Below are 26,949 nucleotides of genomic sequence, written 5' to 3'. Positions count from 1 at the left end.
GGAGGATTTGGAGGGTTAGTTTTCTGTTTAATAAAAAAAAATTTTCTAACCCCCTTCATCAGTAAAGATCAGAATTTTGAAAACTGCTTGTTCCATTAGTCTGACCAGTAACAGGTTAGAGTCCTGGAATCTAGTTTTTAAAAAAGCTATATTCAACAGAGCATTACTCTGAGTTGTTATGGGGATTACTAGGAAATACAGACCTCAAGTTCAAAGTTCTATATGAATAGGCATAGGGAAGATAAGTGTTATATTTCAGAGAAGGAAAATATGAACATGAGTTACGATGCCATGTATACGCACACATCTGAGATTTACTGCAGCCTTAAATTGTTAAGATAGGAGAACACAAGCAAGCATGTCAGCTTCAACTGTCCACTTCCCAAGGGAAAAGACATTGAAAGAAGGCACTGTCATACATTTTGGAAAGTAATTACTTAAATATCTGAAAACCCTTTCAAAGTGATCCATATCTTTCATCTTCAAAGACTTAGGGGCAAAACTCTCATGGACTGAGTTGACATAATGGAATAAGAACAAGATAACACTTATGAACTAAACAAAAACTGATTCTTATCAGATAAATAAAAGGTTTTGCTACGAAGACTGAAAACAATTTCAGGTTCTTTAAAGCTGACATTACATGGCAGAAATAAGCAGCGGTTTACAGTAGAAATTAACTAGAGCACAGGAATTAAATGCTGACAAATTAGATTTTTGTCTGTTCTCAGTACCATTCCTTTATTTTGAAAAGTATTGTTATTTACCCTACAGTATTGTCCACAAAGATCCTATTCTAGGTGTGCATGCATCCCATGCACACATCATCAGATTTTTATTTTTTAATAAGAGTGTCCATCTCCAGGGCTGTGTCTGCACTCCACCTACCCTTCCAATCATCTTAGCCAAGGGCATAAGGGGCAGGAGATCCCCAATTACCACTCACTTCCTTTACCAATAAGAATCCCACATGGATAGGACTGCTAATCATCAGGTAAGTAGAATCTGTGTGGACAAGACACTATACAGCAACTGGATTCTTCAAGGTAAGACACCATGCTCTCTGAGTGATTGTCCTTACAGATTCTACTCTCTGTCACTGAAGAAGTTGTTTCAAGCCTGGAGGTGGAAAGAGAGGTCCTACTTGAAGAGTGACTGCAGGACAGCCTTAACAAAAGTTGGCATCAAATATGAAAGCCTATACGGAGGAATAAGTAGTAAGTAAATGAACCATGCTCCAGGCAACATCTCTACATATTTCAGATACGGGTATATTACCTAAGCAAGCAGTGGTGGCTACCTAAGCCCCTAGTGGAATGAGTTCTAAGGAGAGCCAAAGGCTCCTTCTTAGCTATCTGATACCCAGTCTCAATACAATAAAAAACCCACTAAATCCTTTCTGCAGAAGCCACAGTCAGATAGACACAATCTAAATAAAAGCATCATGTCTAGGGTATGAAGTTTTATTTCATGTTGGATGGAATGAGGTTTCAAAAAAACTGGAAGGTGGATGGATTGATTAAGGTGGAAATCCTGTCCTACCTTAGGAAGTAACTTGGTGTGAGGCTTAAGAGTGACCTTGGTCTTTTTGAAATAGGGCATAAAGGGGATCAGCAGGAAAGGCCTGAATTCTTTTCACTCTCCTGGTGGAAGTAACAACCATCAAAAAGGCTGTTTTCATTGATAGCTGAGAAAGAAAGCAGGTTGCCATAGGCTCAAAAGGAGAGCAAGAGTCCCATTAAGCCAGTGAGAACTATGTTGATGTTCCAGAAAGGTGAGGGGAATAGGGGGGTGTGGGAAGAGGACCTCTAACAGGCGGAAGATATGAGTGAGGCTCTTCGAAAACCTTGAAGCCATGAGATTTGAAATTTAACCCCAAACTGGAGGGTAATTTGCAGAGAGCGCTGCTAAATGTACCATGATTGAACTGACGAAGTCCAGATTGCTTCAGGTTAAGTAAGTAGTTCAGAATAACCAAGACTGAGGTTGTCAATGCAAGAGCTGCTGCTGAGCCACCAAGTCAGAAAACCTCTTCCATTCAGTTCTTTAAGTCATTTTGGTGGACAGTTTTCTGATTTTTGACAATGTTTTAGAATTTAGAATTAATAAGTCATCTAACCAGCATCCAGGCTGTCAAGTATAACAAATGCAGAGTACAGGTGCAAAATCCAGCCTTGCTTCTTGGAAATTATGTCAGTGAAAAGTGATTAAGGTGATTGGTGGACAGGCTGACAGATTCACCTGGGAGAAAAACAAAAAATGCCTGGCCATGTAGGGGCTATCATGACCACAGTGCCTTCATCCCATTTTAGTTTCCTGAGGATACTGGGTATCAAAAGAAATCGGTGGGAAAGCGTAGAACAGTCTCTGTGCCCACAGCAAGTAGAAAAGAGGACATCAGCAAACCCAGGCTTGACACGCCTTTGGAGCAAGATGTCCAGCATTTGTTGCTAAGTAGGGTAGAAAGGAGGCCCGCTATCAGGAATCACCACCTGAGCAAGATGTCATGGGAGGACTGAATCATGAAGGACCTTTCATAGTTCTCTGAAATGTCCCTGCTAAGTTGATCCAGTAGGGTGTTTTGTAGATCAAGTAGGCGGAGAGTTCCTGATCTAATATGATGAAGCAGTTTAGAAAATGTGTCACTTTTGAGGGAGTAGGGAGGATCTCTCCCCACTACCTGCCTGTTGGAGTGAATCACAGTAGTGTTGTCTGTCAGAACTTGAACAATGAGGACTCATAGAAGGAGTAAGAAAGCCTTGCATGCTAACTGTATGGCCCTGAACACCAGGACATCTATATACAGGATGGCCTCCTGTGCCAACCGTAGTCCTTGAATCTTGATGATCAAAATGGGCTCCCCTTCCTTGAGTGGAGGCATCCATCACTAAGGTCTTGGTAGGGAGAGACAGAGGAAAGGAAATGCTGTGGTTCTGCCTAGCAATTTAGTGAGGATAGGAATTCTGAAGGAATAATGACCAAGGGGGACTATGCTGGATCTGTTTGGTAGATATACTGATCTCAACCATCTTTGCAGAGTCTCAAGGTCAAGTCTGGCTTGCTGTGAGACATAGATGCATGCTTAAATGTATCCTAGGAGTTCAAGTACATCCTCACTAGTGTTTTGCGATGCATCTGGAGCCGTCTAATCGATTATCATTTAGAATCATTGCTGACGTAAGTATGTTACAGCCAATGTGAAATCTGACACTGTCCTGGTGAATTCTATAGTTCCAGTTGGAGGTCAGAGTGGACTTTGTTGACTTTTAGGCCTAGCGAAGCCAATAGGTGGAATATCAAATGAATTCAGTCAGTTATCTGCTGTGGGGATTTTCCCAAAGCCAGCCAGTTCTTAGATAGGATAAACTTGTTTGTCTCACCTCCAAAGATGTACAGCCAGTTTGATCAGGAATTTGGTGAAGACTCGAGGAGCTGCTGAGAGACTGGAAGGCAGGACTCCTTAGTGCTCATACCAGAAACCATGAGTACTTCCTGTGTACCAGATGGATGGAGATGTGAAAGGATGCATTTTGACCGTTGAGAGTTGTGAGCCATTCCACAGGATCCAGGGAAGGTATCATGGAAATTAGGGGGACAATACAGAATTTAACACAATGAACAAATATGTTGAGACATCAAAGGTCAAGGACGGGTGTTCAATTTCCTTAATTCCAAAGAAGAAAGAAGTGAAACCCTTTCCTTTGAATACTAAAGTGCACTTTTTCCACTGCTCCCAGTTGTAGCAGGGAGTCTACCTATTGTTTCAACCAACTCTCATGAGAGGGGTCCCTGAAAGAAGACAGAAGGGAGCAGGGTTGGAACAGTCTGCAACCGGATGGGATACTTTGGTCCGAGATTATCCCATTCAAGACTCCTCTTGGGGGGAAGTGGGGGAGGCAACAAAGGAAAAAGGGATCTGTAGGTGGTCTGATCAGTCGCTCTATACTCATGTAGAAACTGAAGGGTGTTTTGGGAGGAGAGGGTTTGTTTGTTTTTAAAACCAGCCTGTCCAAGTTACAGGGTGGTCACAGAGGAATTTCTGCTTCTTCCTCAGAGATTCTAATGGTATTTATTAAGACTAGTACTGGGGCAGAGATGTGTGCCTTTAGTAGAGCTGCTACCTCTTTTCTCTGCAAGGTGGGGACGCAGAGTCTTAGAAATGTAAAGTCACTTCTATCCTTGAAACTATAAAGAGTTTCAACTGCACTCCTGCTAAATAATTCGGTACCTTCGAAAAGGGAGATCTTCTATTATTATCTTTATCATCTGAGGGATCCTAGATGCTTGTACCTATGAAGAACACCCTATGGCGGCAGCTGACACCATAATCCCTGCCACTGCATTGGAATCTACAAGTGCAGCCTGTACTGAACTTCTTGCACTATGTTTACTTTCTGACATAAAGGTCTTTAAGCTCATCCTGATGGACTTTTGGCAGCTTATCAAGTAGCTTTGAGAACCTATCCCAGAAGAGGAAGCCCTATATACAGAACAAGGCTTGATAGTTGGCCATTCTAATTGGAGGCTCACAGAAGAAAGGACCTTTATGGCCTAAGAGATTCAGTTTCTTAGGACTCTCCTCACAAGGAGTGGTTCTGGGAGCTCCCTGTTACAACTTCTTGAGCTGCCTATACAACTAAGGACCTTGTGGTCAGGTACTGATAGAAATATTCCAACTTCTTGGCTGGGACCTCCTATCTGCCCTGCTGGAGGTGGCTGGGATAGACACTGAGATGTGCCAGATAACTTTTGTGACTTGAGAAGGCCCTTGTTCATAGGCAACACTAGTCTGCCTGGTGTCATTGTGAGAAGTATATCTGTCACAGGGTGGCCCTAGCCCTTTAAGAGGGATCAGGGCTAATGGATTTGTGACTCATCAGTAAGGTTACAATGTCACGGAGAATGTGGAAGTCACGAAATCCGTGACTTCCAGTGAACTCTGTGACATTGGGAACCCCCGCAGCTGACCAACCACCTTGCAGTGTGAAAAACTGCTGATTGTATTTGCTACTTAGGGTGTACTGAGCATACTCATTAACATCTGCTGAAGCCAACAGCGGGGGACCATTGCAAGAGCTCAGCCACCACTGTCCGTGGGGGATCCCCCTGCAACTGGCAGGCCGGCATCAACAGGGACCCTCCTCCCCCCACCACTTGCAGCTGCTCAGCTTCTGTGAGCAGCCAGTACCCTCACCCCGCAGCTGCCTCTGGCGGTGGCAGAGGGACCCTGGAGCTTCTCAGCAGCTGCTGGAAGGGCCATCCCCAGAGCTCCCCAGTGCCAGCAGCGTGAGGACCCCCACACTAACCAGCTGCCACTGCCAGTGGGGACCCCTCAGCTGCCCAGCCACCAGCAATGGCAGCAGAAGCACCCCAGAGCTGCTCAGCAGCTGTGGGGCCTCCCACAGCTCCCCAAACAGCTGCCACCGCTCGCAGGCCCCCCTTCCTCTGCAGCTCCCAGCCGCCTCTGACAGCAGCAGAGGGACTTCTAGCACTACTCAGCAGCTGCTGTAAGGGACCTCCCACCAGCTCTCCAGTTGCTGGCAGAGGGACTCTCCCCAGCTCCAGGGCAAAGCGGATCTTACAGCTCCCAGCTGCAGGCTGGGGGAGGGGGCAGGGTGCTTGACCCTCCTCCCTCCCCATTTCTGAAGTGGTCCAGTGGGTGGTCTCAAGCACAAGTAGCAATGCCGTACCTATTTGCTCTGAGGAAGAGGAAGCAGGAGAGGTTGGGAGAAGCACAGAGGATACCACTGAGTCTTCCTCATTCCTTTTTACTGGACAGTTTAGCACTGGCAGGTTTTAGGTGCGCAGCAGCCATTAGCGTATGTTGATGCGGTAGGCAGTCACATAACCTGGTACAGGGAGCCTCAGTAGCATGCACTATAGCATTGAAAACTGCTATACTGAGAGGCTGCATAGGCCACTGTGCCACGGAATCAGCAGGTGCTTTAATGGCACAGTAACTAGATGAGTGTAATGACACCTCTAATCAGGTCGCTTTCAAGTACTGAAACCAGCATCTCGGAATCTCAAAGATGACCCCTCTACTAATTGGAGCTAAAGGACCAAGTCCATCAGCTATGAGGCAATAAACAGACTCAAACCTCTTTGGTATAACCATTAGAGGTGTCCGAAGAGCCACTACTCAATAGTTTATTACACCGATTGGTTCTACCCCACATACATACAGAGGCAAGATCCTTACGTAATGCCATATTACCACAGTAGCTACCTCATCCTACTGCCTGCTGACTAGGCACATACTTTGGTGAGCACTGCCAGGCCTGGGGACTGCTTCAGAACATTCACAGACCTTGTTTAGTTTAAAATGTTTATACTTTTTTTTAATTCCTATTGACCTGTGAACCAGGGCCAGTCTATTGACTCTGGCAGCTAGGCCTTACTGCCCTGCAGACCAGGGTAACCCCATCAACTCTAGTCCTTAGGTCTCACTGCCTTGAGGTAAAGGACAGTCTGAGGGACGGTGTGAACTCACCCCACATTGGATAGGGAACCCCACCCCGCCACAGTTACTAACAGATTATTGACAACTCTGAGCTATACTAATTTAAGTACAACAGTCTGTTGGTCTTAGCTTAATTTTGAATGTTTACTAGTGGTAAAGGGATTCGCTGCTTTTTTTTTCCCCCAGTAGCAGAAGCAAGCAACTTAACTTTATTAAATTATAGAATCATAGACTTTAAGGTCAGAAGGGACCATTAGGATTGTCTAGTCTGACCTCCTGCACAACGCAGGCCATGGAATCTCACCCACAAACTCCTGTAACAAACCCCTAACTTATGCCTCAGCTATTGAAGTCCTCAAATTGTGGTTTAAAGACTTCAAGGTGCAGAGAAATTGTATTAACTATGTTTGTACAGCATCCAGCAAAATGGGTCCCAGAACGTGGCTGGAGCCTCTAGATGCTACAGTAAGACACGTAATTTTTGGTCAGAACTCCCTACAGCCATTTCCCACATCCCTTTTTAAAAATTTACTCCAAGTTCTGGTAGATCTGAATTTCAAGTACGGAATTTATCATTTTCTGTGAGACCTCTTTTGGGAACTTAATATGTGCTCAGTTTATCTTGGCTAAATCAAGATGATTTATTAATTTGAACACCTTTAGCATACAAGATAAATGTAACAGTAAGATAATGGGAAAAAATGGAAGGCAGATAAATCTAATGTTTGCCAAGTGGATGAGGCCCCAATTCCTAATGGACAATATTTTATTTTTAAGTTATGGATACACTGACAAATAGGGAGCAGTGATAAGGGGAGATTACTTACTGTAATTGGAGGTTCTTCAAGATGTGTGGTCCCTGTGTGTATTCCACACATGGGTATGCAGGCATGCCATGCGCTCAAGTCTAATTCTTCAAAGCAGTGTCCATTGACCCATATGTGCACATAGCTCTCCTTGTGCTCCCAATCGAGGGCATAAGGGGGAGGTTGACATTTCTCCAGTTCCCTCTTATCACAATCTTACAGGATCCAAAGCAGAGGGGAAGGAGGGCAGGTAGTGGAATACAGATAGGGACCAGTAAGAATACCATCTTCATAGAGAAGTAGGTCACGGCAATGTTGCCGAAGGTTTGAAGGACAGACCTGTGAATATCGACAGGACAAGGTTCCATTGAGGCGTAGGTTTAATAACCAGTAAAAAGGTCCTAATACGCCTTTCATAAATGGCACGGTAGTCAAGCGTATAAGACAGAATGTCTCTCCACCGGAAGGAGAAAGGCACTGATAGCGGCTATGTGTACCCTAGCAAGGACTGAAATCTAAGCAGAGGAGATGATCTGAATGTCCACAGTATCAGGCATATGGTGGTGGTGGTGGGGGTGATGTATCCGGATCAAAAAACACTGAGATTCAGTCCGGTAGCAGGCTCTAGTAGAATCCATTCTACTTCGGCTAAGCATTTCCTGGACAGAGATAGAGTATGAGTGTTCTATTTCCAATGCCCACCCAAAATTCAGGTTGTGAGATGGAGTGAGCCCAGGTTGTGGTACTTGATTTCCCCAGCATGAGCGGATTCAGATAGGTGGGCACATGAACATCATTAGGAGTTCTGAGAACCAGAACTGTCTGCGCCAGGAGGATGATGGTGGCCCTTTTGTGACATCTTCAGTAGAAATTGTGGCAGCAGAGAAAGGGAGGAAAGGTATATTTTGAGGCCATCTGTTCAGAGGAGTAGGAGAACAACATCCTGGGAATTGTGGCCTATAGCTCTTCTGGAGTAATACATGGGGAGCTTCCTGTTGGTCTGAGATGAAAAGGAGAGTACCCCACTGCACAAATATGTTGGTTAGAACTGTGTCGTACATCTCCCATTCATGTCTGTGAAAAAACTTCTGCTTAGCTTGTCTGCCTGTTACACTAATAAAAATGATACCAACAGGATCTTGGGGCAAGAGGGACAAGGCAAATTGTCACATTTATTGTAAATACAACAAAATATTCCTATATGCACTTTTTATATAGATCCATTCACACACACAGACATTCATACACAGGTTCTACATAAAGGTTGTTATAGTTACCAGCCTACATGTTGCTCATGCCAAGTCACTGGCCAGGTGGCCTGGACACGAGAGTGGAGCCAAGTCGTTGTCAGATGCGCATCTGATGCTCCTGGAGGGTGGTCGTAGAACCAGACTCAAAGAACACAGTCCCTGGACCCAATTTTCATAGGTCTCTGGTTCAATACAAGTCTATGGAAGTTGCTTCATCATGCTGAATTTACAATTGAGATGACCATCAATCAGCTCAATCAGCAGATGGTACATCCATGACAGCTCCATGATGGCTAGATGTTATCTTCTTGTTCTTCCTTGATGCATTTTGGGTGGATTCCAGTTTGCCCTCTGGGGGTCATCCAGTTATCTCCACTTTGCATATTCTTCGGCCCATCAATATCAAGGTTGAAATTCTTAGGATTAGGCTGGCACCATCTACTAACCAATTATTTCCCTGCTTCAGGCTCTCAATTCCATGCGCTCATCATTCATTCTTTTACTTAACAACACAATCTATGACTCTTGATTCATTTAACAAGTTTTATCCCACTATCTATTTTTCCCTCTTTGGATACCAAGATTTACATAGGCATGACAAGGGGCGCCCACTGGGGAAGAGCATCAGGGTGTTGTTTTAAAGAACAGCATTATTTCCTCAAAGTTCTTATCCCTTTCCAGCACAGACTCTTTGTCCTGTACCGGCCTGAAATAATTAGCACTTTGACCTTGCATTTGTTACAGAGTGAAATTCAACAGCATGGAACTGATGTTCATACCTTTTTACAATACCTATATACTCTTTTGTCTATCTTTATTTCTACTACTACATAATTATAATTCTATCATACTTATATAACTTTGAGGGCAATCCAACATGCCAAGGAGTTGTGAATGCCCAAAAGGTAGGCAGCTTATATCATAATGTGGTTTCAAAGACACCAGTTCCAAAGTGTGACAGCTTCCAAGAGGAGGGGACAAGATTTTGCTCCTCCAATTGTTTATATAGACCACTATGGTGATATTGTTTGACGTTATCTGTACATGGAGTGAGCATATAAGGGGAAGGAAGGCCTTACACACTAAGCGGACTGCTCTTAGCTCCTGTAAGTTGGTGCGTAGTTTGGCCTTTCTTGTGGTCCAGGTACCCTGAGCAGTATTGTGATCCAGGTGAGTACCTCACCCTGTAAGCGAGGCAGTCAGGATGGTGGCCTACAGTGTGGTAGGGTTGAAAGGAATCCCTACCATGATCCTGTGTGGATTGGACCACCAACTGAGGGAGATGAGAGCTCTGATAGGAACAGTGACATCAGAGTCACTATGATCTTGCTTGGTAGATAAATCGAATGAAACCAAGCTTATAGGCAGGGCAAGTGGAGTTTGGCAAATGGTGTCACGGAGGTGTATGCAGCCATGTGGCCTAGCAAATAAAGGCAGCTTTGTACTATAGTTTGCAGTCTGTGTGTCATGTGAGAGATCAAGCTGCTCATTATGTGAAACTTGCCTGTGGAGAAAAATGCTTGGGGGGGTTGGGAAGGAGAAAGAGTTCAGCTGTGCTCCTATAAAAATTTAACATCCTTTAGGTGATCAAATGGACTTTTCTTCAACCCCTACCATAACAAGAAGGTGTCCAATAAATTCTGTGAGTGACATGACTTCCCAATGAGATTGGCCCACCTGGAGCTAGTCATCTAGGTATGGAAACACCGTGTAGCCCTGACATCATATCTCGGCAACTACTACTACAGTGAGCATTTTCGTGAATACCTTGGGTGCCATACACGAAAGGGAGGACATGAAACTGGTAATGATCTTGGATGACCATAAAGCATAGGAGTTTCCTGTGAGATACGTGAATATTTATGTGGAAATATGCATCCTTCATGTCGAGAGCCACAAACCACATTCCCTCCTGAAGGGAGGGGATAATCAATGCCAGCATAATCATCCTGAACTTCAGTTTTTGAATAAAGATGTTGAGTTGTCAAAGGTCAAGGATGGCTCTCTACCTGCTGTCTTTTTTGGGGATTAGGAAATATGGGGAGTAGAACCTTATTCCATGGTAGTGAGGCAGGACACATTTTACTGCTCTACAATTTAAGAGGGATTCCACCTCTTGTTGAAGAATCATCTGATCAGAGTGGTCCCTGAGAAGGACTGGGGAGATGGGAAAGAAAGAAACTCTGTAGAGTATCCTAGATGGATAACCTCCAGGACCCAACTCTGTGGTGATCTTGTCCTAGGTGTGGGCGAAAAGGATAAGATGACCTCTTGACTTGTCTACGGGAGGCAAAGATTGCAACAATGGTGGTAAGCGAGGCTCAACTTGCATGTGAAAAATGGCCTTTGGCCTGCAGTTGGAAATAAGCAGAAGCTGTGGAAGTAGGAGTCTAGAAACAGGATCTCCGGATCCTCTGCCATTTGCATAGAGGCTCAGGTGGATGTTGGTAATATGGAGTGTGTGCAGGGGGCAGTCGCGGCTTAAAAGGCTGTCTCTGGTGTCTCCTCCTGGGTGCTAGAGTGTAAATCCCCAAGAATCACAGAGTGACTATTGAGTCCTTTAGCAAGTGAAGGGACTTGTCCATTTTTTCATTAAAAAGGTTGGTCTCATCGAAAGGAAGATTTGGGATAGTGTCTTGGACGTCTCTAGGAAAGCCTGATGACTGGAACCACCAGTCCCTTCGCGTGCCCAGCCCTGTGGACAAACTTCTGGATGCAGTATCTGTGGCATCTACCGCTGTTTACAGCTCCACCTTTGTCACTATTTTCCTTTGTCCAGAAAAGATTGGAATTGGGCTCTGTCTTCCATAGTAGTTTGGCTCTGAAGTCCGCATGTCTGACATAGCAAAATACTATTTCAATACCTAACAAAGCTTAGTAATTAGCTATGTAAAACCGCAGACCTGTGGAGGAGGAGACTTTCCTACCTAGGAGATCCAGTCTCTTTGAGCTCTTCTGTTCAGGAGTAGGTTTTTGAAAGTGCAACCTAGTTCTTTCCGTCGATGCCTGTACCAACAGCGAGTTAGGAGCACGATGGGAAAACAAAGTCAGCTCCCTTGGCAGGAATAAAGTAGCATCTTATGGCCCTTTTTGGTGCAGGTGCACAAGGTGCAAGTGTGTGCCAAACCACTCTGTCCGAATCTAATATGGCCTTGTTGATTAGAAAGGCTACTCTGGTCAGTCCTTGTGGCTGGAAAATGTTCAAGGTATTGAGGGACCTGGACCTCTTCCAGTGGGATCTGTAGATCATTAGCAACCCTTTGCAATAGCTCCTGGTATTGCCAGTGGTCATCTGGCAGCGATGGCATCATCTGGGGATGATGAGGAAGCCTCCGATTAGTACTATCGGTACCGTTGGAACTGGTTCCGGCGCTTCCTCCTCATACACCAATGAAGCTGGCTGGTGAGAGGGGGAGCAGCGGTATGACTCCTAGGAGCAGTCCAGGTGTCTCCTGCAGCAGTTCCAAAGGCCCCAATGAAGCCAGAAGAAGGGGTCATTGGACTCAGTGGTCCCCAAGGGGTTCGTATCTGGAGCAGTGGTAGGTATAGCCTCTCAAGCGCCTGTCGGGACTTCTGTGCTTTCTCAGAGATAATGATGCCTCCAACTCCTCTGATTCTAATGAAGATTCTGTTGGTAGCGGTAGCACAGTCTGAACTATGGTCCTTCTTCCCAGGGAACGTAACTGCTCCTAAGACAGCTGTAACAATTCCTACTCAGGGGTAAGGACATCCCTCAGGAGGACAGGGTGCAAGAGAAGTGGAGACTGCGGGTAAAGGAGGAATACATCTTCTGGGGGTTACGAAGGTCTCAATACCTCCCGGAGCCCAGGGAGTTCCAGCTGGGACATCTGAAGGACCTGGCTCACCTATCTTCACTAGTCGGTCTTCAGATAATTGAGGCAGTAGACCTTTACTTGTAGATGGGACTGGCAAGTGTCTGTCTTTTCGCTTCGATTCCACTGTCACACCAGAACCAGAGGATCCCTTTTTTTTCATACTTTTCATACAATCTAGGGGCCTTCAGCAGAGCTGATTCTGTGGGTTCCATCTGTGACATCTTACCCAGTCTGGACCAGCTCAGGAAGGAAACGTGTTTCTTATGGACAGTCCTCTACAGGGATCCATCCTCACACCCATGAGAGTTCCCCTTACTCTCATGGGGAGTCCTGCAGAAGGACTCTTTCCACTTTGGTGGTAAAGGCTTTGCTCAAGGCTCGAGCTTACAGGGGTGCTGCTCGTTGATTGAGGCTGATGTATATGGTGGTCTCCAGAGCCCAGGTGAGAGCAAGGCCTCATAGCCTCCTCCATCAGAAACTTGCTAAGACAGAGCTCTTGTACCTTTCTAATTATTGCACCGTGCGGATATATGTGCTTCTCTTAGGCAGTACAGGCACTGTTGATGCTCATCACTACAGAGAAGAGTGAGGACAGGAGATGCACTTCTGAATCTCGAGACTTTGGGCACTGTCTCAGGAAGGATTGCCCCTGGAATGGGGGACTATGGGGGAAGACTTATCCTACACTAACGGTAACCTTATGCGAACTAAAACTACTAAACTAGATATAAGAACTATTTAGAACGAGTTTACTATGCAGGTTACGCACTGAAGGTGGACACAATTTCAACTCAGACCACGCAGCAGTAAAGACCTGCACCACCCCTTATACCCTTGGTCAGGAGCACAAGGAGAGCTACTGAACATGTGCGGGTCAATGAACACAGCTTTGAAGAATTTCCAGGGGGCTCCAGATGTGGAGGGGGCGTGGTGGAGGGATCCCTGTACTGGGAGCTTCTCCCCTTGTCCACCCAACTCCCCTGTATCCAAACCCCCCTCACCTCCCACCTCCCCCATGGTGCTGAACTTCCTGTAGCCAGGGGAAGTTTCTGGTTTCAGAGTAGCAGCCGTGTTAGTCTGTATTCGCAAAAAGAAAAGGAGTACTTGTGGCATCTTAGAGACTAACCAATTTATTTGAGCATAAGCTTTCGTGAGCTACAGCTCACTTCATCAGATGCATTCCTATGAATTCTTATGCTCAAATAAATTCGTTGTCTCTAAGGTGTCACAAGTACTCCTTTTCTTTTTGGGACATTTCTGGGGATTCATCTGACCCAGCCCCAGCTGCTCCATGCAGGGAAGAGGGAGGATGGAGACTAACATCCCTGTGCAGCCGGGGCATTCCCAGACCGCCCCTCCCCCCAGTGATTTACCTCTCCCATCAGATGCCCAAACAGACATGACTGAGCTGCGGAGCAGGGGTGATAAGTATGGATGCGACTTGTCTTCGCTTCCCCACAAAAACCATTTTCTGCAAGGGGGGTGGGAGCATTTTTATGTTGAGCCACAGTGGCGCAGAATTTCCCTAGGATAGCTTTTCAACATTTATGGTAAAAGACTACTTACCTATACAGTTTTTGGATTGCATGGGCTGCATTTTTTCTAACATAAGGAGATAAATCAGCAGAAGCTTCTTTAATAGCAAGCATCATAATAGGAACAATAATTGGCACACGGATACTAGATAAAACTCTCAAAGCACTTGCACGGATTAACTGATTAGGATCCTAAAAAGAACAGAAACAAAACAATATAAGTAATACTGCAGAAATTTATCATTATTAAAACACGCAATGAATACTGCAATGACTGAGGACATATTAAGCCACGTGAATGCCATTTTTTTATTTTACTGTTATTAGTCTGGCTTTAATTTCAGGTTCACTTTGCTATTGTGCAAATTTATGTGGAACTTGACACCAGAGAAAGTTTCAACAATCTGAAAAATACTGCATATATTATGAGGAGCTGCCAAACATAACACCACATTAACAAGTTTTATTTATGCAAATGAAAACAGGAAAAATGAAGGAGAAGGAAGAAGAGGGAGAGAGAACTGTTATAAAAAAATAATAAATTTTTCTATTTATAATTTTAAAGTCTTCCACAAATTCAGGCATTTTGAAAGTTGTACAACCCAGATCAATCTTAATATTACATACAGCTTCCCCATACATCAAGACTGTAAAATAGAAAAATAAATTAAACATGAATGCTGCAACAAAAAAGATGCCTTTTCTAACATCTTCGCCTTTTCACCAATAAATCCTGTTTAATCATTTTTTCGTTTTTTTCCAAAAAAATGACATGCCCTTCTCCTACAGTCAGTGGGGATGAATCTTGAACAGACTACAGGGGTGTACGTAGTACATCATTCCCACCTCTCACTTCTCTGGGAGGCACTCAAGTATCAAGACCCCATCCCCCTTGGGAGCTGCACAGGAGTCAGGCTGCTGCAGTGAGGACTACACATCCTGTTTCTCCGCACTCCTGTCCATGTGGCCCTCCTGCCAGTGGCAAGCTCTGAAAGCCATGCTGGGGGCACCACAGGGCAGTGGAGGCTTCTGCTGCCCCACCTGAAGCTGCCAGGTACAAATGAACGACTGGGAAGTGTGGGAAACATTGCTCACTCAATTTAACAGGGTATCTGGATGATCCAACTGGACACTGGGAACAAAGCTTCAGGTACAATCCAAAGCAAAAAAAACTCCATTGACCCCCAGACCTTTCAGGATTTAAGAGGCCAGTTCAGTGGAAATTGCAAAATTTAGAGTTAAGGAAAGATTCCAGCGTGTCCAGCCCATCCTTGAGTATCAAATGATAAGACATGTAGTATATCTCTGGTACACCCTGGATTGGCTTCATCCACAATCCCAGGGTACCTCATGTGCCTGACTTTATGTTGCAGGATAACAGGACTTGCTGAGGTTCTTATTAAGGAAGCTCTTGGAGGGTTGGTTCAGACACAAACACAGTAGATGTAGGGGAGACAGGCACCCAATAACTGTACTGGGTTTACTGTTCAAATATTTCAGAATATGCAGTTCGGGGGGGGGGGGCAGGCAGCTTCATTCAAAACAGCATTTGTTGTGGCTTCTCTAGCTTTCAGGAGTAGCAAGGTGGTGCCACAGGCAGCAAAGAACTGCTCTAGGTGTGCACTGAATGTACAATTTAAGAAAGGATCAGTGTCTTTAAAATACAGGTATTCAAAAAGTGAATAAGTAGGAAAAGGGATTATGGTTGAATTAAGGGAATTCACAGATTAACAGTTATGTCTTGTGAAGGTAGTCAAAGGATTTTTAGGAATAGGGGACTTGGAGCCAGGACCACTATTCTTACATAGGAATGGAGCTGCCTCACCCAGTATAAATTCACAGCAGTCATAAGAAAGCTGTCATAGGCCTCAATCCTAAAAATTTTGGTACACGTTCCTTTAGGTTTGGAGTAGTAGTGTCTGCAGCACCAGGTCTGACTTTCAGCAGGTCCAGGCAATTGGGCACTGGCAATCAGAATGCTACAGGACCTATGTTCATCCTAATGTTGGGTTGCTGGGAGATGCTGGGAGACCACACCAACCCCGTCTAACATTTGCGCTTGCAGGAGACATTGAAAAAAGAGTCAATATCTGGATCTGTGGGCACACTATCGTGCATTAGACCAACAAGAAGGCTGCCAGATCAGCAGTTTATTTTCCAAGGCTGAAGCCATATGCCTTCAAGGATACAGCGAAAGGGTCATGTTATGGGATCAGATCATGCCCCTTCTGCACTCACTGATGCTTGAAAGGCAGCCATCAAATGCTGTGATTACTCACCTTGGTGTAGCCCACAGAGCTAGCTTAGCATTTTATTTTACTTAGCAGTAAAATAAGGAACCTACAGACCTGTATTCTCTGAGACACTGGCTTAAGCAGGTTAGCATAAGTGAAGCATAGGTCTATGACCTTTAGCACAGACAAAATGGCCCAACAGTTAATGTAGATTTTGGGGAACCAGAAATAGCTTCCTTGAGAGGGGATTTGGTACATAACCATAGGAATACTGAATTGATACTAGGCTTTCAATAAAGTCATTGGTAGATGTTTAACCAAAAACTTGCTTTTGCAATAGTTAACATATATGATGAGTTAAGAGGCATTCATATGTTAACCTATAGGATTCATAAGAGGCATTCATATGTTACTCTATAGAATGCAGGCACCAAATATTAGTAGGGTGAGAAAGTTAGATATGGACACAGGAGGCTGGGCATCTGAATTATTATTCATGACACTCCCTATAACAAGTCAGGCTACCAGGTAGGAGAGGGCAAGCTTTTCATCAATGACCCTTAAGCTCTTCGCTGTCATTCTCCTTCACCGACCTTCAGGCATTGGTGTCTGCACCATCAGACTCATTTGGCATGCAAGGAACAGGGCTGGTCCTTTGTCTCTTACCACCAAGGTCCCCAAGGAAAAGCGAGAGTATAAGTGTATATGAGTATATGCAAAGAATGACACCAAAAATAACCCTAATATTATATTATTGCTATTTGTTTGGGTGGTTTGGAGCTTGCTTGTCTTTACAGATTATGTTACCAAAATTGGCTAAGGCTTTGCTTTGCCCGCAGTGCGAGTGTCTTTGCTATACACAACTGGGTTCCCCATGGGACACTGAATTTCTTAATTTTAATTCTGTTGTATCTGATTCTGGTACTAGAACCCTCTAACCTGCCGCCCCACTCCCCCGGCTTATTACATTAGTATTAATTGGAAGCCAATACAATTATTAACCATTGAAAAAAGTCAGGGCACATTAAAGAAAATTACTTCTGGGCTTGTAACAAACTGAATTTAAATATTCGGATCCAGAGGGACGTGGAGTTGATTAGGCAGTTGTGGCCACACACACTATGGTTTGGTCAGAGATGCTCACAAGGCAAGTTTGGCAGGGAGCCATTGAGCCAGCCCACGTCAACAGGGCTCCAAAAAAATTTGAACATGAAGTGACCAGGGTAATTTTTGGGGTTAGTGGTTCAGTAATCACACAAAGGGACAGCCAATTCTCTAGGCCCGATGTGTTGTGTGGTGTTTTTTTTTTTTTTTTTTTTTTTAGGGACAACTGAATCCATCTGTTGGATGCAGGGCCCAACATTTGGCTCCACGACCTTCGGGAATGGATCAGGCAGGAAATAGCTACAGGGCAGCATGGGTGGGGGGTGCAAACATACTAAATGTGGCACTCCCAGTAGCCACTGTACAGTGTGGATAAGACTAAAAAGTGACCAGCTCCCAGAGGTAAATTAGACCTGGGATTTTGCTGGCAGTCCTTTTGCCTATGGGAAAAAGGAGAGACCTGAAAAATCCTTCCTTCGTGCCAGTACACAGTGGGAGGTGGAAGGACTCATAAGTGAGCTGAGTTCTAGGAGTCAACCCTGAGTAATTTGCTGCATGATGGGAGTTCTGAACACTGCAATGGACCCAGTTAAATGCTAATTAAATACAGGGAACATAATACCCCTCCCAGCATTAAGGTTGCAACCTGCTGTTTAAAATCCATCCTCAATGTTTGTTGATCAGTTGCCTGTGTCCCCTGATCAATGGAATTTGATAAGAATGTACGTGACATTTTAAAACTAAGTTTTTTGAGGTTGGTTTTGTTTTGCTTTTTTGAGGGGGAGGAGGACTGAACCGGGGTGGGGGGCTAGCTTGATTGTCCAGCAGTAGCATAGACTATTTGCATTTGGGAGCACCAATATTAATTTGTACCTTCACTCCTGGTTTGAGAACATTGGGAAAGCAACTTTTAGCCCCGATGAATGACACTTTGCCTGTAATAAACTTTCTGATTAACTCAATAACAATATAGACTGGATCCATAAGGAGTCATATGCTGCTCTTCTTGGCCAGATGCACAGGTAAACAGAATGTCAAATCTGTCAGTAAGGGGGCAAAAAATCATCAGGCCCCCAAAATAGGCTTCTGTGAAGGAAGAAAAGTAATTCTCTTTAACGTGTATGCCACATGCCAAGACCTCTGCACTAAAATATCTTTCTAAATCTTTGCCACCCTATTTCAGAGGTGGTTCTAAGTTTTAGTTATCTGATCCCATTTTCCCATTCCCTCCTACCCCATGATTTTAACTTAGAGTTGAGGAAGTATAACAATATTAGTCCCACTGGCTCTTACTACTAGGACTAATATGGGTGACAGCCCAGAATTTTCTTTAGGGGATTTACTTTATTTAATCTATTTTAGGATTTTATGCTGCTACCCCCAAAAGCAATCCAAACACCTTCCATGTAAAACCGGTTAGCAGAAGTTTACTTAAGGGAAACTCTGGCTCTCCTCATTTTTCAGGGTATCAGGTGTCAGTACAGACCCTGTGACACTGCTGGAACAGAGGAAGAGCAGGCAAAGATATGTATTTTAAGTACGTAGGTTTCAAAAAAAAAGTTTACATTTTTAAGTGAAGTATTTTTCTTCCTGTTTCTAACCACTACTTAAAGTTTTTTAAATATTGTTTTTGTTACTTCCAACCATGCAATTTAGTTGCTAGTTACTGTATTTAACACCTTTAAAAAAAAAAAAAGCATAAAAGTCAGGTGCAAGTCACACGGAATCAATTTAAACTCAGATATTTATTAACTGCAGCATACAGTGTTTTCTATATCTGGAGAACAATTGAAGATACCTATATTTTTGACAGCACATCAGGGCAATTAACTATATTTACTCACCTTCAGAGCTCGCTGAAAAGTGCTGATGGACAACAACGCCAGGTCCTGCTGCTCCTCTGCATAGCGCATCAGATAAACGTACACCAGTTTTTTTATCTAAAAAAACAGAATATAGCATCAGAGAATTTAAGAATTCTACATGACCACATAGAAATCTAAACTACATTTCTTACTTGAAAGGCAAAACAGAGTTGCCAAGGGGAGGAATTGGCAATCCAAATTTTGTATTTATGATTAAAAGCATTCCTGAATAATCACATGCTCAGTGCCTCAGGAAGAAGGGTCATTCAAAACTTCCTAAATTACAATAAATCAAGAATTCCTGATGTCATGCAATAAGATAGCAAGAAAAATCAGATCTACCTTTGTCCTACACTACAGGTATTTGAAAAGTACTCCTAACTGTTGATCTACCACAAGGGATGCAAAATTAAAAGCATTTTAAAAGCTTAGAACAGTGGACCCCAAACTGCTAAGTGCCCCCCATGGGGGGCATGGAGGAAGGTTCATGAGAGGTATGGGGGGGCCCCCACAGGCCAGCGCCCACAGGGGGCGAGAGCACCACCTAGCCATGCTCTACTCCAGCCCCACCCCTGGACCTGGCTCCCAGCCCCACTCCCGGGGGGATTGGGGCAGACAGATTCCATTACTTGTAAGGAGGAACACAAAATAAAAAGTTTGGGGACCACTGCCTTAGAATGAATAATTTCCTTAGTACTCAATTTAATTCAGACAGACAATTGTCCCACTTTCAGTTTATATAAGTTACACTACAACTTGCCCCACGGCAAAGCCTCTGTATGTCACGTAAGCACAGAATACATTTTTTTATGTTTGTGTTATAAAATGACTATAGGGGTTTATAATGGAAACTCTGAAAGACACTTTACTACAGCTGTGCTATAATTACTGTCACTACTGGAAAAAAGATTTGTGCCAGTTCTGGCAAAAAGCATAATATTAAATCACAGAAGGTACAAAACACTATGTTATTTGTTGTTCTGCTACAGACAAGTGGCAATCAACATTGACCACAAGAGGCCTATGCAATGAATGACTGCAGGTGTGCAGAGAAAACCTCCTTTCTTTGAAACCACTCTGTGATTAGAAATAGGAGTTCTTAGTGCTTCTTGTCTACACTATTCTTTCATCATTTACCTTCATTCAATGTTACAACAATCCTTTCTGTAAAACTAATAACAAGGCCCCATTAGGCTTGAGGAACACAGACAGATCTCTTTAATTAGTTTATCCATAAAAGTACAGCAAACTCCATGAGTTATTGAATAAGACTTTGATTATTTTTGTTCTATACTGCCAGTTAGGTCATTTTTTGCATCTTTTGACATCTAATGCCATGACGCATGTAACAGGGCAGCACGTACTTGTAAAAATGAAATTTACAAGATACTTTTGTAACAATAAAGTGCCCTTCAATTCTCTTAAGAGAAATAAACATGCTCTAATGCTTTTACTTCATATTAGAGTATGAAGTATGGATCAAAAATTTAGGAGCATGTTTAGACAGGAAAGACATCTATGGAATAAGAAACCATTTTATAAAACCAACTAAAACATTTAAGATTACATGACGAGGACAAGTACATATATTTTTCCCCCTATATACAATGGTTACAGATGAACAAAATTTGGTTATTGCTTTAGGGAATCATCAAGATCAATATTCTAAAAGTTTGACCTAATCTATTTCAAATAGATACCAACAGAGTCAGAAATAATTTTGAGAATTCAGTTAATAGAAAGATAGAAGACAACCAAAGGGCAGGGTTATTCACCTTGTGCAATAACTGAGGTTCTTCAAGATGTGTCCCCCTGTGGGTGCTCCACTTTAGGTGTTTGAGCGCTCCTGTGCTTGTAATTGGAGATCTGTAGTAGAAGTACATTTAGATGCTTCCAATAAGGGGATCTTAAACCCATGTCAGGAGGCTAAACTAAATGACATCAGTTATGGGTCAAGAACACGAACTGTAGCTGAGAAAAATGACCTTCACTCTGGAAAATTGGAATTTCTGCTTTTTAAATGGGCTGTAATTAACAAACTATGACTACCTGGTACTATGCACAATCCTTCACGGTTTACAGAGATAGTAACCAGTTAACTTACATATTCACCTTTACCAGGCTGAATATCACAGCACACTGGTAGATTGAAGAATTACCTAACTTCAAAGTTAGCTATCATCCACGGAAACCTAATGTGGAGGTAGATACTCGATCCAGAATGCCTCCTGATATGGAAAAACAAATTGCCAAAATATTCAGAAGACGCAAATAAAGATGATGTTTAGGCTGTCTGACAGTCCTTGTATATACAAAGAGACAGCAAAGTATTTTGGTTACCAGCTGTTACTGCTAATTCTTTAGTAGTAGAAGACTTCACCACGGGTTATATCCCCCCAAAAGTCTATTCCATTAGAAGACGTTTTGGCAACTCAGAAGGAAGATTTAGCAGTTGCTAAAATTCTTCATTATAAGTCCTTGGGACACAAACTGAATAACCAAGAACACAAGAGCATGTGGTAAGGTCCACTTCCCTGATGCATGAATGGTATTGGTTGCATTTGGCTACAAATGGAATACTTTATTAGAAAACCAAGTTATGAAATCAACTGGTACTACCTGAAAAATACACCTTTAAAATCCCTCCTGGCCAGAGGAAAAACCCTTTCACCTGTAAAGCGTTAAGAAGCTAGGATAACCTCGCTGGCACCTGACCAAAATGACCAATGAGGAGACAAGATACTTTAAAAGCTGGGGGGGGGAGGGGAAGAGGGGCGAGAAACAAAGGATCTCTCTGTCTGTGTGATGCTTTTGCCAGGAACAGAAAAGAAATGGAGTCTTAGAATTTAGTAAGTAATCAAGCTAGATATGCGTTAGATTCTGTTTTGTTTAAATGGCTGATAAAATAATCTGTGCTGAATGGAATGTATATTCCTGTTTTTGTGTCTTTTTGTAACTTAAGGTTTTGCCTAGAGGGATTCTTTATGTTTTGAATCTGATTACCCTGTAAGGTATTTACCATCCTGATGTTACAGAGGTGATTCTTTTACTTTTTTTTCTTCAAACTAAAATTCTTCTTTTAAGAACCTGATTGCTTTTTCATTCTTCTTAAAATCCAAGGATTTGGGTCTGTGTTCACCTACACAAATTGGTGAGGATTTTTATCAAGCCTTCCCCAGGAAAGGTGGTGTAGGGTTTGGGAAGATTTTGGCAGGAAAGATGTTTCCAAGCGGGCTCTTTCCTGGTTATATATTTGTTAGACACTTGGTGGTGGCAGCAATAAAGTCCAAGGGCAAAAGGTAAAATAGTTTGTACCTTGGGGAAGTTTTAACCTAAGCTGGTAAAAATAAGCTTAGGGGCTTTTCATGCAGGTCCCCACATCTGTACCCTAGAGTTCAGAGTGGGGAAGGAACCTTGACAATCAAGGACCACAGGAAAAGATGGAACTCTTAGCAGCAGAGTGAGTAATCAGTCATGCAAAAGGTATTGGTTTTATTGGCCAGCGATGAAGGAGAACACTGAACATTACATAACTAGAGTCTGGTACATGTGCCAAGCAAAACAAACCTCACCAACCTACCAGAGCTCCATCTAACTGAACATAATAACACAGTCAATAGATTTTGTGCACATAGTCAGAAGTAAAGGAGGATATGAATACATCTTAGTCATAAAAAGAAAAGGAATACTTGTGGCACCTTAGAGACTAACAAATTTATTTGAACATAAGCTTTCGTGAGCTACAGCTCACTTCATCGGATGCATGCAGTGGAAAATACAGTGGGGAGATTTTATATACATGGAGAACATGAAACAATGGGTGTTACCATACACACTGTAACAAGACTGATCAGGTAAGGTGAGCTATTACCAACAGGAGAGGGGGAAAAAAACCTTTTGTAGTGATAACCAAGGTGGGCCATTTCCAGCAGTTGACAAGAACGTCTGAGGAACAGTAAGGGGGGGAAATAAACATGGGGAAATAATTTTACTTTGTGTAATGACACATCCACTCCCAGTCTTTATTCAAGCCTAATTTAATGGTGTCCAGTTTGCAAATTAATTCCAATTCAGCAGTCTCTCGTTGGCATCTGTTTTTGAAGCTTTTCTGTTGTAATATTGCGACTTTTAGACTTTCTGGTCTGTAATCGAGTGACCTGAGAGATTTAAGTGTTCTCTGACTGGTTTTTGAATGCTATAATTCCTAACGTCTGATTTGTGCCCATTTATTCTTTTACATAGAGACTGCCCGGTTTGGCCAATGTACATGGCAGAGGGGCATTGCTAGCACATGATGGCATATATCACATTGGTAGATGTGCAGGTGAATGAGCCTCTGATAGCGTGGCTGATGTGTCCCTATGAACAGATAGGCCCTATGATGGTGACCCCTGAATAGATATGTGGACACAGTTGGCAATGGGCTTTGTTGCAAGGATAGGTTCCTGGGTTAGTGTTTTTGTTGTGTTTTGTGTGGTTGCTGGTAAGTATTTGCTTCAGGTTGGGGGCTGTCTGTAAGCAAGGACTGGCCTGTCTCCTGAGATCTGTAAGAGTGATGGGTCGTCCTTCAGGATAGGTTGTAGATACTTGATGATGCGCGGGAGAAGTTTTAGTTGGGGACTGAAGGTGATGGCTAGTGGCATTCTGTTATTTTCTTTGTTGGGCCTGTCCTGTAGTAGGTAACTTCTGGGTACTCTTCTGGCTCTGTCAAACTGTTTCTTCTCTTCAGCAGGTGAGTATTGTAGTTATAAGAATGCTTGATAGAGATCTCGTAGGTGTTTGTCTCTGTCTGAGGGGTTGGAGCAAATGCAGTTGTATTGTACAGCTTGGCTGTAGACAATGGATTGTGTGGTGTGGTCTGGATGAAAGCTAGAGGCATGCAGGTAGGAATAGCGGTCAGTAGGTTTCCAGTATAGGGTGATGTTTATGTGACCATCGCTTATTAGCACTGTAGTGTCCAGGAAGTGGATCTCTTGTGTGGACTGGTCCAGGCTGAGGTTGATGGTGGGATGGAAATTGTTGATATCATGGTAGAATTCCTCAAGGGCTTCTTTTCCATGGGTCCAGATGATGAAGATGTCATCAGTGTAGCACAAGTAGAGTAGGAGCATTAGGGGACGAGAGCTGAGGAAGCATTGTTCTAAGTCAGCCCTAAAAATGTTGGCATACTGTGGGACCATGCGGCTACCCATAGCAATGCCGCTGATTTGAAGGTATACATTGTCCCCAAATGTGAAATAGTTATAGATGAGGACAAAGTTACAAAGTTCAGCCATCAGGTTTGCCGTGACATTATCGGAGATACTGTTCCTGACAGCTTGTAGTCCATCTTTGTGTGGAATATTGGTAAAGAGGGCTTCTACATCCATAGTGGCCAGGATGGTGTTATCAGGAAGATCACTGATGGATTGTAGTTTCCTCAAGAAGTCAGTAGTGTCTCGAACATAGCTGGGAGTGTTGGTAGCATAGGGCCTGAGGAGGGAGTCTGCACAGCCAGACAATCCTGCTGTCAGGGTGCCAGTGCCTGAGATGATGAATGCAGGATTTCCAGGTTTATGGATCTTGGGTAGCAGATAGAATACCCCTGCTCGGAGTTCTAAGGGTGTGTCCGTGCAGATTTGCTCTTGTGCTTTTTCAGGGAGTTTCTTGAGCAAATGGTGTAGTTTCTTTTGGTAACTCTCAGTGGGATCAGAGGGTCATGGTTTGTAGAATGTGGTGTTGGAAAGCTGCCTAGCAGCCTCTTGTTCATATTCCGACCTATTCATGATGACAACAAACTTCAAAAACAGACTCCAAAGAGAGACTTCTGAATTAGAATTAATTTGCAAACTGAACACCATTTAATTAGGCTTGAATAAAGACTGGGAGTGGATGTGTCATTACACAAAGTAAAACTATTTCCCCATGTTTATTTCCCCCCACACACACACACACACACACTGTTCCTCATACGTTCTCGTCAACTGCTGGAAATGGCCCACCTTGATTATCACTACAAAAGGTTTTTTTTCCCCTCTCCTGTTGGTAATAGCTCACCTTACCTGATCACTCTCGTTACAGTGTGTATGGTAACACCCATTGTTTCATGTTCTCTGTGTATATAAATCTCCCCACTGTATTTTCCACTGCATGCATCCGATGAAGTGAGCTGTAGCTCACGAAAGCTTATGCTCAAATAAATTTGTTAGTCTCTAAGGTGCCACAAGTATTCTTTTTTTTTTTTTTTTTTTTTTTGTGGAAAAAGACAGCTGCTCCACTGAAAGGTCTCTTAGTCATAATGGATCATTTCACTAGGTTTGTCCAACCCTCCCTACCACCATATCAGAAAAGACTGTAGCAGACAAGATCTTCAGTTAATTTGGTTTCCCCAAAAGGATTCATCATGATCAAAGGACAGAGTTTGAAAATAATCTATTCAGAAGGTTACAGCACTACTGTAAAACTGTGCCATCTCACACAATCAGAGCAATGGACAAGTAAAAAATCCTAAGCCAAATTCTGCTGGCTATGTTGAGAACCTTGCCAGAAGAACAAAAGTAAATTGAAAGGACTCCCTCAGAAAGGTAATTTATGCTTATAATGTACTTAGATTGAAGCACCAGGGATCTCACCCTTCTATTTATTATATTAAGGATCAGCACATTTGCCTGTTGACATTGCCTGTGGCCTACCTATAAACTCTGAATCTGCACCTGGGAACCATAAAGATTACATTGAGAATGGAATCAGCAGATGAAAGTAGCTTACGTTCTCAAAACATCAGCCACCCCTAGAAAGAATCATCATAATCAGAGTGCACAATGCTGCCCTCCTGCCAGGTGACAGAGTACCTATCTGGAATCTTTCAGAGAGAAGGGGATTAGGCAAATTAAGATCCTATTGAGAAGACAGAATTCATGTAGTACTTCAAAGGAAAGGAGAATAGTCCTATCTATGAAATAAAAGCAGAAGATGGAAAAGGACGTAACTGGAGTTCTTCAGTGAAATCTTCTCATTCTCTGTGACTTCTTACCTTTGGATATACCACTGCCCTCCCAACCCCACAACAGAATACATGAGAACAAGGCAAACTAGCACAACAGGAAATCAAAATGAGGCCAGGAATTCAGACTCCAGTGATACTGATAGTGAGAGTGAAGATGAACCTCATTATGTGATGGGACATGGCACAGAGACTCTGATTCCAGATGCTGAATCATTTGATCCACAACTGGGAAATACAGAGGATGTGAACAGGGAACAGTTCAGACTGATGTGACAATCACACCAGCCACTGAAAGACATGACTATCAAACTAAGATCACGGCTCCTGAAACCAGTACTGCACAACAGGAGAGATCACCAGAATAACCCACCGACATGCAAGGTTATCCAACTAGAGAGAAGAGTCCGTACAGACAATGATGTATGAACAGTTAGGGGCACCAGACTTATCAGTGTTTAAATCCAGCTACTGAACTGGTGAATGCACCACAGTTATTCTTACATTTGTCTCATGCCATACCCAGTACTGACTTTTGTACCTTATCCTGCATTCTATCCAAGACTGATATAAGTATGGATGTTGATCTACATCAAGTGTTCTATAGTTCTGGACAATTTATGTTCATTTAGTACAGGGGATCTCAAACTGGGGGTTATGACCCCTCAGGGGGTCACAAGGTTATTACATGGGGGAGGGGGTCGCAAGCTGTCAGCCTCTAGCCCCGAACCTCGCTTTGCCTCCAGCATTTATAATAGCGTTAAATATTTTAAAAGTGCTTTTAATTTATTGGGGGGGGGGGGTCCACACTCATAGGTTTGCTGTGTGAAAGGGGTCACCAATACAAAAGTTTGAGAACCACTTATTTAGTAGG

At 43.2% G+C, this 26,949-nt stretch overlaps 1 protein-coding gene across 7 annotated transcripts in view; it reads right to left on the bottom strand.

Annotated features, from left to right (window-relative positions):
* Nucleotides 1-26,949, bottom strand: part of AP3B1 (adaptor related protein complex 3 subunit beta 1) — a 346,462-nt gene that overhangs the window by 245,820 nt on the left and 73,693 nt on the right. For 6 of the 7 annotated variants that reach the window (XM_073344162.1, XM_073344164.1, XM_073344167.1 and 3 more), the window contains 2 exons: nt 19,073-19,168; nt 13,922-14,082 (listed from right to left, as the gene is read on the bottom strand). In XM_073344162.1, coding sequence (XP_073200263.1) covers nt 13,922-14,082; nt 19,073-19,168 — 257 coding nt within the window. Of the gene's footprint in view, nt 1-13,921; nt 14,083-19,072; nt 19,169-26,949 lie in introns of those variants that run through there. The other variant, XM_073344166.1, reaches the window with a different exon arrangement.

Source organism: Lepidochelys kempii, chromosome 5 (assembly GCF_965140265.1).
Source record: "Lepidochelys kempii isolate rLepKem1 chromosome 5, rLepKem1.hap2, whole genome shotgun sequence".
Taxonomy (NCBI): Eukaryota; Metazoa; Chordata; order Testudines; family Cheloniidae; genus Lepidochelys; species Lepidochelys kempii.
This window is presented reverse-complemented; position numbering and strand designations above follow the sequence as displayed.